At 41.4% G+C, this 11,391-nt stretch overlaps 1 protein-coding gene across 4 annotated transcripts in view; it reads right to left on the minus strand.

Annotated features, from left to right (window-relative positions):
* Nucleotides 1-10,860, minus strand: part of LOC111874947 (tubulin beta chain) — an 83,045-nt gene extending 72,185 nt beyond the window's left edge. For 2 of the 4 annotated variants that reach the window (XM_023870836.2, XM_023870835.2), the window contains exon 1: nucleotides 10,651-10,860. In XM_023870836.2, the coding sequence (XP_023726604.1) occupies nucleotides 10,651-10,707 (57 nt within the window). In that variant the 5' untranslated portion in view covers nucleotides 10,708-10,860. Of the gene's footprint in view, nucleotides 1-9,967; nucleotides 10,162-10,650 lie in introns of all 4 variants that reach the window. The other 2 variants (XM_023870834.2, XM_023870831.2) reach the window with 2 other exon arrangements.
* Between the last annotated feature and the right edge of the window lie 531 nt (nucleotides 10,861-11,391).

Below are 11,391 nucleotides of genomic sequence, written 5' to 3' on the forward strand. Positions count from 1 at the left end.
GAGCACCTGGTGTGTATCTAGATCTCTCTGTTGACGCCTGTACGTATACATATATGCGACATACCGCAAAGAGGGTTATGTTCTCAGAAAGCTGCGGCGAGGTCTCAGTGCTGTTGAGACGTGGTGTGTGGGCTGAAACATGACGGTCAGTGAAGCTAAGACTCAGGCCATCTACTTTTCTTATAGATTTCAGCCCCTGAGGCTCATTTCATATTGACTGGAAGGAATATCCCCTTCGTCAATCATGTAAAATATCTCGACGATGTACGGAGACTGCACACAGAAATAACTGAAGCCAAGGCCTTCAGAACATTACAAAATTGAGCGTTTAAGCACAAACAGTAAAGTAACCCTCAATAAAGCACTGATATGATCAGTAATGACTTACGCCTGCCCCTCCTGGGAATTAGCGGCAGGCACCTACCTCTTAAAATTGCAGAATGTGCAAAACGAGGTTCTCCGCACCACTGGAAATCTTCGAAGGTGCACGCCGGTTCGCGATTTGCACACAGGTTTCTGCAGTCTGTATGTATATGATTATATATGAAAATTGTGCAGGCAACAAGCAGAAGTCATACACAATCATGAGAATAAACAGGTTCGCAGCATAGGACAAGGCGAAGCCAGACATGTAAAAATACGTATAACTCAGTGGTTCTCAAACGTTTTACCTCTGAGACCCCTCTGACAAGAGAAAATACTCTCAGGCCCCCAGCCTGTTTTTTTTTATCAAAATATAAGTCATGGTATGCTTGAAGTTTTATTCAGTTTATTCTGTATTTCTATATACTATTTAGCAGTTTTTTTACTCAAAATTAAAGTATCACAACATTAAGCCTACAATAAAAATTAGTTTTAACATCTGTAATTAACCAAAATATGTATTGAAATGAAACGATATTTAACTAACAAGTATTTAATTTTTTCTGCAAAGAAAATCAAACATTTATATGTCAAAGTTCAGTATGATGGATGGGCCTGCATTGAGAACCAAGTTTATTCAAACGTGGATATCAGATATCAGAAATGGCCACTCTAACTTTTTAGCAATATTTAGCCCTGAACGATACCTTGACTTTATACCAGCCAAAGCAGAGAAGCCTGTCTCGCATAAGTAAGTTGTTGCGAAAGGAATCAGGATTTTCAATGCTTTTTGGCTCAAAGTTGGGAATTCCTTGCCAATATGCATCCAGAACTCCAACAAAGACAATTCCTTAAATTTACTTTTTAATGACGTATCACTAGTGAGATCAATGAGTTGTTCTTGCTCATTTACATTCAGAGATGATGGCCCAGGAGCATTTTCGAATGGATTTTTAATCCAATTAAATTCATCAATATCAGTGCAAAGGTATTTCTCGAAATGAACTTTCGGCATTATGAGATGATCAAGTAGGCAGCTTTTTATGTCCACTGGAAGCACTGGATTATCAGTGTCTTGTACCATTGACACCAGAGCAGGGAACATGTCTAGCGTGTCACTTTCCATACTGTTTCTCCAGAGCTCTAATTTTCTCATGAATGCCTTCACTTTGTCATTCCAAGAAAGTACAGTTGCCTCATTCCCTTGAAGTGAAGTGTTGAGGATATTTAGTTTCTCAAATATATCTGTCAGGTAAGCCATTTTCAATAAAAAAAATCCTTGTTGCTGAAACTATCTGCCAGTTACTGATTTTCCCCATCAAAAGTTTTCATCAAAAGTTTTTCTATATGTATTTTTATTTTTTTTCATTTTCCTAATTGATTTAGGGCAGTTTTAATTTTTAGCTGTAGGAAAGTATGCTGCGCCCCCCTTCAAGCCCTTCGTCCCCCCGGGGGTCGTGTCCCACAATTTGAGAACCACTGGTATAACTCGTATAAGACTCTTAAACTTAAAACCGCTCAAGTGGCTAAGCTGCCGTCGTAGTGTTAGGCAATTAAGATTGGCATGATCTGTTTTCCAAAGCCTGGACTGGCAGAGAATTTATATATGGTGCACAAGGAAGAATTTTCATTATCATGCTTACTCGTATGTGCGGTACCTACGCTTGACAAAGGCCAAGCTTATTCATAACAGGCAAATGCATCCTCTCATCAGAGATGATGTTACATAAGGACTATGACCGCAAAGGTTCAATTGCAAAAAAAAAAAAAAAAAAAACTATCCGGTCGTGAATCTCAAGGGGCTTGGCGCTAAGACGAACTGATTGGCGATAAACCGCCAGTCGTAAAGGAAATCTGACTCAAACGCGCCTCATGAGGTCCAGATGCGGTTCATTGTGAGCCGTAAACCAGCTCATCCAACGAGGACGCGAGCAGGGAAGCAGAAGAACCTTCATGGTTAGCATCCGTAACCTGGCGACGCCTCGTGAAGATTGTAACGAAGCAACGACCGGCGAAGACTAACAGACTGAGACGCAGCGGGTTCTATAGTGGTTTGTTAAATGTACAGATTTGCGGTATGATGTGTCATAATTGAGAGTGTTCAATCACTCTTATGACGTATTAATCCAAACCCCTGTCTAGTCACTAACACGTAGCAATATTTTTCTTTCGGGTGTTGTGAAAGATACTGCTGATACAGAAAGGGTAACAAGTATGTATGGGCATAGTGAAACAATCGTTAAGCTGCAGACAATTGCCAATGAAATGATCCGCCAACATCTGCAAGAAACTGAATACTGCCTTGAGTGTCGTGGCACTAATGGTGCCGACACACAGATCTACTGAACACATGAGGAACTTGGTGGAGTGCAGTGCTTGAAAGCACATTAATTTCTCCTATACACTTAGCGGCCAAAGCTACATAATTCGAGTATTTTATATTATCGACAGTTAGGACCAGGCATGCTATATGTTTACATGTAGCACAAGGGCCACAGCACGTAACGATTCTTCATGTCACCGTCAATCATGTGGGCCTTTTTGCATTCGTCGTCCGCATTAAAGCTATTCCATTGCGTACGTATACAGTAGCTCAGTTCATAGACTTAACTCCATTAACAAGAGTCCTTGAGAAGCTAACTGCTCATCAGCTGGTCGAGAAACTTCACCGAAGGTTCATTACTATGTTCACAACAACCCACCACTGGTGTCTATCCTATGCCAGTTGAATCAATTCCGCAGTCCCACGCTCTGTTTCTGTTAAGAACCATTTAATACCACCAAACCCTAGTTTCCTCCTATATTTCGTAAACACGAAATATGAACTTATAGTCTCATTTTCCGTATATTAAAAAAAAAAGTAAAGTAAAGCTATCCCTGTAACAGGCCATTAAGGCCCATAGGGTTGTGAGACGTTGAGGCTCCCACATTATCTAGACAATCGGCTCAAAGATGGCGGTAAGGTTATCAGCTCTACGTGCCGGCCGCGCTTTACTCCCCAGGAAAATTATTTAATTAATTCCTGGTACTCATTTCTGTTTGAGGCTGAGTCAACCCCAGGGTCATAGTGCGACTGGAAGGATTAGGTCAATTGAAAAAAATCCAATGACCTCATCGGGACTTGAGCTCGCGACCTTCTGGCTTGTAGCATAGCCCCTGAACCAACTACGCTAACGCGTGCACCCCAAATATAATATAATACGTGTATAAATATTTATAACGAGAAGGGTTAGTAGCTTGCAGCCTCTCTGTACCTAAGTTTATTTGAACAAAACCGGGACCAACTAAGGATGCTTAACCAGTAAGTAACACAATCCTCACATTTATAACGAGAAAAGTGAACAGCTTGCAGCCTCTCTGTACTTCAGAATTGTGTAATGCAAGAGAGCGAAAGTCACCCCCATACAAAATGGAGCTACCTTTACGGTCCTCATCCACAACGCAATGTTTATGTATAACACAGGGAAGAAACATCATGTGTCCGTGAGGGAAGAGAACGTGTCTACCAGGAGAATCCGAGGCGGACTGCTTTATACAAAGGAACGAAAGCAAATCCCAGAGAAAAATATAGCAGTACCGTATGTGAACGACGAGTTGTGTAAGCAATGAGATAAACTTCCATGGGATATTTTCGGCTCCATGCAGGAAGGTCAGAGTAGCTTTAAAATAATCACAGCGGTCATTGGTTCCAAACGAACTTCCAGATATTGACCTCCACGAGATCCACCAGAACACAGTTCAGGTTGGGCAATATATATAACAAGAAGGGGAAAAGCGTACGCTACTCCAAACAGAAGCTAACGTACGAACGAATTTATGCTCATTTATCTGCGATACAAATATACTTCGGCTATAAATTGATTCCATTTGGCAAGTGAAGTGAACTGAATTCACTTGCTAATATGACTGTAAGCTCCTCACTTATAAAGGTAATACTCATGTAACTATATCACAGAAGAGAGATTCTACAGTACAAAACACGCGCGCATAACCGAGACACACTTTAGAAAAAGAGGGTTTAAAAGCAACAGTGTCTACCAGAGACAGCAAAGATGAAAATGAAGGAGAGGTTGAAGGAATGCATTCAGAATCTGTATGGAATTAATGGTGAAACTTAATTCAAGCCTTAACCAACATCGTTTCACAGAGTTATTAAGACTACACAAACTCATTTCTTTTCGTTGTATTTTCTTAAATATTTACAATATGCAAAAAAGTAATTTAAATGAAACTGTGCATCTTGATTAGATCTATATTTTCTCGAGACCCTACATAATACGATATAAGCGAATATCTCTTATCTCAACAGTTTTCGAGGGAACAGAGAGAATTTAACATCCTGACAGACATGGAGAAAAGCATAAAGTTAGTAACTACAAATGAATTAATGGAATGTTATTTTCATTTTAATAGGGCACTGAGATACGCGAGACTTCAAAAGACACTAATCTAATGTCTCTCAACGGTCTCAAAATTTTCACATTATTAAAAGTGCAAAAGAAATGTAAAATCTCCAAGACATCATATTAAATGGAGCGGCTCTTGCAAGCTTCCATGTGCCACTTTACCACTGGTATGACGTCCGGCTCAGCAGCAGACAGCTCGCTGGCCATGTCCAGTGGCGCTGAACTGTCATGAACGCAGCGAACACGGAACTGATCTACAGCTCGTTTTTATTCTGATCTGCTCATGATCAAAATGTAGTTAAAACATGTGGCATCAACTACAATTCTAAACAAATTATAAAACGAAGCTCTTCACATTAATTTTTTTTTTAATTTGCTTAGTTGGGGGTGGAGTCTAACTGGATCCACTCGGCACGGTGGCCACTGATTGGCCTATTGTAGCCTGCCCCGGCTGATTATGATGGAGAATTTGGTGGAATGAATATCCGTGCAAGATTAATGTACTCAAATTAGTATTTTATACTCCCAGCATTACTCGAATTCCGTGGAAATGATCGACTCTTATTAATAACTTCACATTCCTAAACTTACAGGGCTGCACAATTAGGCATATGTTTTGTCCTGAATTCCTACTTTATTCTGACAGCAGTGGTACTTTATGCGGCTACTGAAAGCGCTTTATAGCCACGAATTTACATATTCCAAGTCTGGTTACAAAATACACACGCAACAAACATAAATCAAACAATTAAAACAATTATTATTAAATTATAAAAGATATTTATATTAGGAACAAATGTAACTGCATTACTCCATATCCAATGATCACATTTTTTATTTATACCTTTCGTGAAAGAAAATGCAGACACAACATTGTGTAACGGCAACAGCGGTACGCAAATGGTATCCCGAGAGGTTAAGTTCATTATCTCTTTTCGTACCTTAAATGCGGATAATGAAATATTGATAACAGAATCTTTCGAAATGGCGTTACCTGCGGATAAGCGTGCAGTAATATTGGAAAAAGTTCACTTTTAATTATAACTCAGGAAGATGAAACCTCCCACTAATTCTCACACTTCTGGAGCGTTCCTCAGAGAATGATGATTGCTATGAATCATTATGAGGATCAGAAAGGCAATGTCCGTTGCCAAAACTGTGTCCTTTACTAGGAGTAAGAAGCATATTTCACCACCATACAAAACACATAATAAAGTTGATATCAGTAACATACCTATCTCGTTACCAGTCCATGCAATTGCGTGTACAGTGCGAACCGTAGGGTGACACAAATCCCTGTTCCTACGAGTTACTTTGGGTGCCGTTAACACTCCGGCTACGAACATCAAATGGAGGTCTCTTTTCGTATGTTTACTATTACGTAGTCATTCTGGATCAGCAACATGTTTGGAACTTCATTTGGCGAGTGCTTTAAGAAACTGATTTATCTTCCATTAAATGATTTATCATTGGACCTTGTAGTGTCATGAATATGTATAGGGCTCGTGTGAGCAATGCTCCAAGCATTTTACATCTCTGCATTAGGAAGCTGGGTGTCCAGCTTTACGCTCCGGCCCCTATGTTCCAAACAGGGGAGACACCGGTATCTAGTCATGGGAGTAAGAAAGCCCCAAAGTCAGTATGTACGTAGCGACAATCACCTCCAGCTATCTTCTGTAGATCTCTCTTGGAACCGGAAGCCAGGTCGTCCAGCCAGTAGCCAGTAACTTCCGGTGACTAAGTGATATCCCGGCTCATATACCGCCTCGCAAATCAACTGAACTTCATTACACAGTCTTTATTTTGCTGAGAGCCAATCGCATTCTTCCATATTTTTCCAAATGCGAACCGGTGTAAGTAAAAAAGTTACACCAGTTACTTATGCAGAGGCAGGGCCGCGCCATAGCTCAAGCGGTTAGTCGCTGGCTTACCACCGCGTCAGCCCGGGTTCAATCCCGGGTCTGGTCAAGTGGGATTTATGGTGGACAAAGTGGCGCTGGGGCAGGTTTTCTCCGAGTACTTCGGTTTCCCCTGCCAATCTTCATTCCACCAATTGCCGCACAATCACCCTCACCTATCATCTGGGGCTGGTACAATAGGCCAGAAGTGGCCGCAGTACAAGGGACTCAGTCCCACCCCACTAGCAATAAAAAAATATATGCAGAGGCAATTCGGAAATTCAGCTTCTGCTTCGTCAGAAGTTCGGAATAGTGAAACAAGCGTTTCCGTCCTTCCCGTATTTTGTTACAAAAGAAAGATTACGATATGAACATAATTTGCATAAATGTCATCTCTCCACATTATCTCAAAATATCCTTCGCTCTTCTAGTGATATTCAGTAAAAACAAAAAGACTCTTCTCAAAAACTGTCGCCTTCACATTCGAACGTGCATGGCTAGGCCTATTTTAAAGCCTTGACACAAATGTTTGTACTCCCCAAGGTTCCTGCAACTTGCCATAAGCATTCACACAAAACAGTCCTGCAACATTAACAGGGTCCCTGCAACCCCTGTGTACTTGAAGGCAGCTGCGGCTGTCAATCTGGTTCTCAAAAGGAGATATTCCCCTCACCAGTGGTGCACCGAGGTTCGCAACAAGCTTCCGGAGTATTCTGCGCCGGTTTCACAATGCAACACTGGGGGAAACTTGCTTTGAAAAAGGTATCTTAGAGACCAGACCAATGGTCTTCAACCTGGGGTATGCATAACCCCGGGGGTTCGCTAAGATATTTTACGGGGTATATGAAATTAAAATTCGTCCCAGAATTGAGGTGCTGGAGTGCCAGAAACAAGCTCATTCATCTCATTAACAGGCCAGAGCCACATTAATAATTGATACAATATTTAATCATATAAATTTGCTTTGCCAAAATACCTTTCTTCCTTTCACAATTTTTATACAAGAGGAAATAATATATTTGTTATTTAATATTGTGATTCTCTTTTATCGCATTTGAAATTTATTATTTAAAACATTATTTTCGATGTAATTTATTCATTATATACCAACAACTCTAGGGGTACAAAGTTGAAGAGAAACTATATCTGGGGGTACGCGAACAGAAAAGTTGAACATCACTCTTCTAGACCATTCGAATATGCTGATTCATAACAGATTTTCCTGCCTTGTCAAAATGGTCTGCTTCAACTGTGTACTGTCCTGGTCAGGTTGTGATAAACATGTGGTAAAGTTAGATGAGACAACAGATACATTTCAGAATATTCTGAGAATGCTAACTTTAAGACAGACGTTCGTATGTCCATACTAACCCAACTTACTCTGATTATACCTTAGGGATACCTCAGTCAGCAGAGCAATGGGCTACTGGCAGGTCGACTGGGGGTTCTATTCCCAGAGGAAACAAGGATTCATCCTGAAGAAAGTCGTCTTCTGGGATCTGGCGCCGTGTATTCTTGGTTTTAACCGACGTTTCGGAGGAACATATCGCCTCTATCTTCAGGGCAGTTGAATTGCGTTGCGAATACAGAGAGCAGTAGCTGCAGCTGATGGAGGCGATATATTCCTCCGAAACGTCGGTTAAAACCAAGAATACACGGCGCCAGATCCCAGAAAACGACTTTCTTCATAGTCATCGCCGTGAAAACCTCACAACTTACAAAGAGTTCATCCTCTTCTATACAATGTCCAGACCGGTTCTGGGGCCCATATTCATTGGTGACCTGGGGCTCTTTTTCTGGGGATAAAGCCTCCATTCCCCCATACGCCTTCAGAGTGGTACGAAACCGTTCTTCAGAACAAAGAGTAAAGGAAAACTAACTATCTTCGCAACATGCACTGCTGCACTACCGTCACTGCGAACAAGATGGCTCAACTGACGTTTCTACATTGTTTTCGGGAGCTACCCGGTCCGGAACACCGTCTCGACAGTTTCTTGTGATAATTAGACCGCAACCGCTTCCTTCCATAACCTTTCCAATTCATCATTCACTTATCCTAACATTAAATAGTATATAGTCTAAAAAACTGACGGTGACGTGAAATAAACCATAATACATACGGTGCGATGTTATACATAGAATGCGACTCCGTGTGAGCTTCGGGGTCGACAATGGAACGAGCAGGTTATTTAGAAACGCCGTACATCCCGGAAGACCGCAACCTTAATACACCGCCCTAAGAACCTCAAATCTTATGCTACATTTATTATATTTACTTTTCTGAATAACGTAAATAATGTCGCCATATTAACCAATCTGATTCAGGCCTAACTTATTTACACGGAGTCAGACCGTTCCACACATCACAAGTGGCATTAGGCCTACCGCTGTATCTCCTCTCGGACACATACACCAGTCGCCGAATATTGTTTACTATCACTAGACCCATCAAACTGCCTCATGTACTGAATCCGCCAATCCTATGGCTGAGTTTCGTTCTTACGTATTTAAGATTACTAAACGTCACAAACAGTCCAACTTAGTCAAAGCATCTGGCCACCGCAATCATGTATAAATACTGCTTGCAGTACAGATCAATGTATATTTTGGGATGCGGATTCTCCTGTTTATTAACTGACCAAAATCCGAATTTTGGACCACAAGAAAAGCAGCGCTTCGTCAGTAATGCAACAATTGCGAAAATCAACACAAAAGGTACGCTTGAACGTGTAACTTTTAGACTCCTTATATCATACTGTGCTTGTTATTGGCACCTCCATTAATGACGTCACTATAAGCATCGCTGTTTAAGCGGGTAATCCATCCTGTGAAACAGCCATACAGAAGCTACCACTGACGGCGACACATTTGCGTTTTAGTTACTACATGAAATCTAAACTGATGATCTTTTTTGTAATACTGTGCAATTATAATGCCGCGTAAATTCAGAAGGGACATTCTACTCTTCGGCGTTGGACCATATGAAGAATCGACCCTTCTCTGAAACTGTTACCCCAGTACAGCATGGTGGTTATTATATATACCATCCGCTTAATATTAAAAATGTTTGCATTTTCAGTAAAATATAGTTCTGTGCTTCGTACGGTTCTCGAAACCCACGTCTGTCCAGCCAGCGTGACGGGTAGGTCAATGCATAAGGCGTAAACTCTACGTCGATCAGTTACAGAGCTCTAGCCTACTGCTTCCATATTCGTCATAATTTTCTAAAATTGTCACTGGTATTTTGAATTGCATGGAACCGTTCCAGCTAATCTGGACACCGAATTCCAGAAACGTCACCTTCTGTAATAGTAATTCCATTATCGTGCGCTCATAGCTCAGGCATCTCGGATAGTCTCCAACCAAGTTTTCTTCCCCAGGCGTGCTATTTGTTCCGCCCATACCAGACTCCTTGAATGTACAGCTACGTACATCGGTACCAAGAAGTGAATTTAAACTGCTACGTTTCCCGGGGTGTAACTTCCTCCATTTTCCTGTTCGTACAAAATATACACATTCTTCTAAGTAAATACTCTATTCAAATACCTTCAACCTATATTGTTTCCCTCAAACTCGGCACACGAAGTTCCATGCCCGCAAAATACAACCAATAAAGAAACTCCACGATTCTCCAGTAATTTACAGAGCAGATTGCATTCCGAACTGAGCAACAGATTATTAATAACTGCTGAGTTTAACTTGATCGTAATTCGATCAGGAATGATATTTAAATGTCTGGTGCCACTCCTACGATGAAACTAAAGTAGTTCGTCCTTTTCATTCCCAGATGTAAATCAAACGGTTGCTCTGTCGTCTATGGCACTGCGTAACATGTAATTAGGGTTTAGATGGCTCATACAGGGAACACTGTGTGGTGTGACAGCGTATCTCACAAAATAGAATAAAATGGCCGGCGTCTCCAGCAAAGAATCTGTATTCCCTGAAGGGATGTATCAAAACATTTAAACTGGATCTAAGCTTACCTTTGCCCCGATCTGGTTGCCGCACTGGCCTGCCTGCAGATGTACTATCTCCCTCATGCTTCCTTGAAAACGTCGCTGGCAAATATGGAAGACGGAACAGAACACCCTACACGTGTAAGCAACAAACAGAAATTAGATACAAGTAGCAAAGCCTTCCAGCAGCCAGGACGTCTAGGCGCAGTTTGAAGTTTCACCCTTCCTGCTTGGCTGGCAAGACCGGCAAGACGGGCAAGACAAACTCCCCTCCTCCTGCCCTCCCCCCCTCTCCGTATAAAGCAACCCAATACGTCACAAAACTGAGCAGAACAAATGTCTTAGGAAGAAGATGTGTGGACAACTATCGCTCCAGGAAGTGTAAAAAATGCGTAAAGAATAAAAAGTATACCAGCATGCATAGTTTCCGCGTCTCGTCTCGGTTCAACACCCTGAATTTCCAAGGAGGACCGTCAAGTTTGTATGATATTCATATTATTGTATTCTGTGTTGTAACATCGTATAGCCATGTATGTGGATATAAAAGTTTCGGAGGAACTTTCTGCCTCCGTCTTCAGTTTCAAAATCAGTATGGTAAAGATTCAGGTTATATGGGCAGCTGCAAAGACGAACGTCACTCAGACAAAACCTAACCACATCACAACATCCGCTTCCACCCCGAAGGTGGAAGCAGCAAGGCTCTCAGAAACGCTGGTATCCACGTACAAAACTGCACGGTGTCACAATCCAGTACACCACATTCTAAGC

Source organism: Cryptotermes secundus, unplaced genomic scaffold (genome assembly GCF_002891405.2).
Source record: "Cryptotermes secundus unplaced genomic scaffold, Csec_1.0 scaffold712, whole genome shotgun sequence".
NCBI classification, from domain to species: Eukaryota; Metazoa; Arthropoda; class Insecta; order Blattodea; family Kalotermitidae; genus Cryptotermes; species Cryptotermes secundus.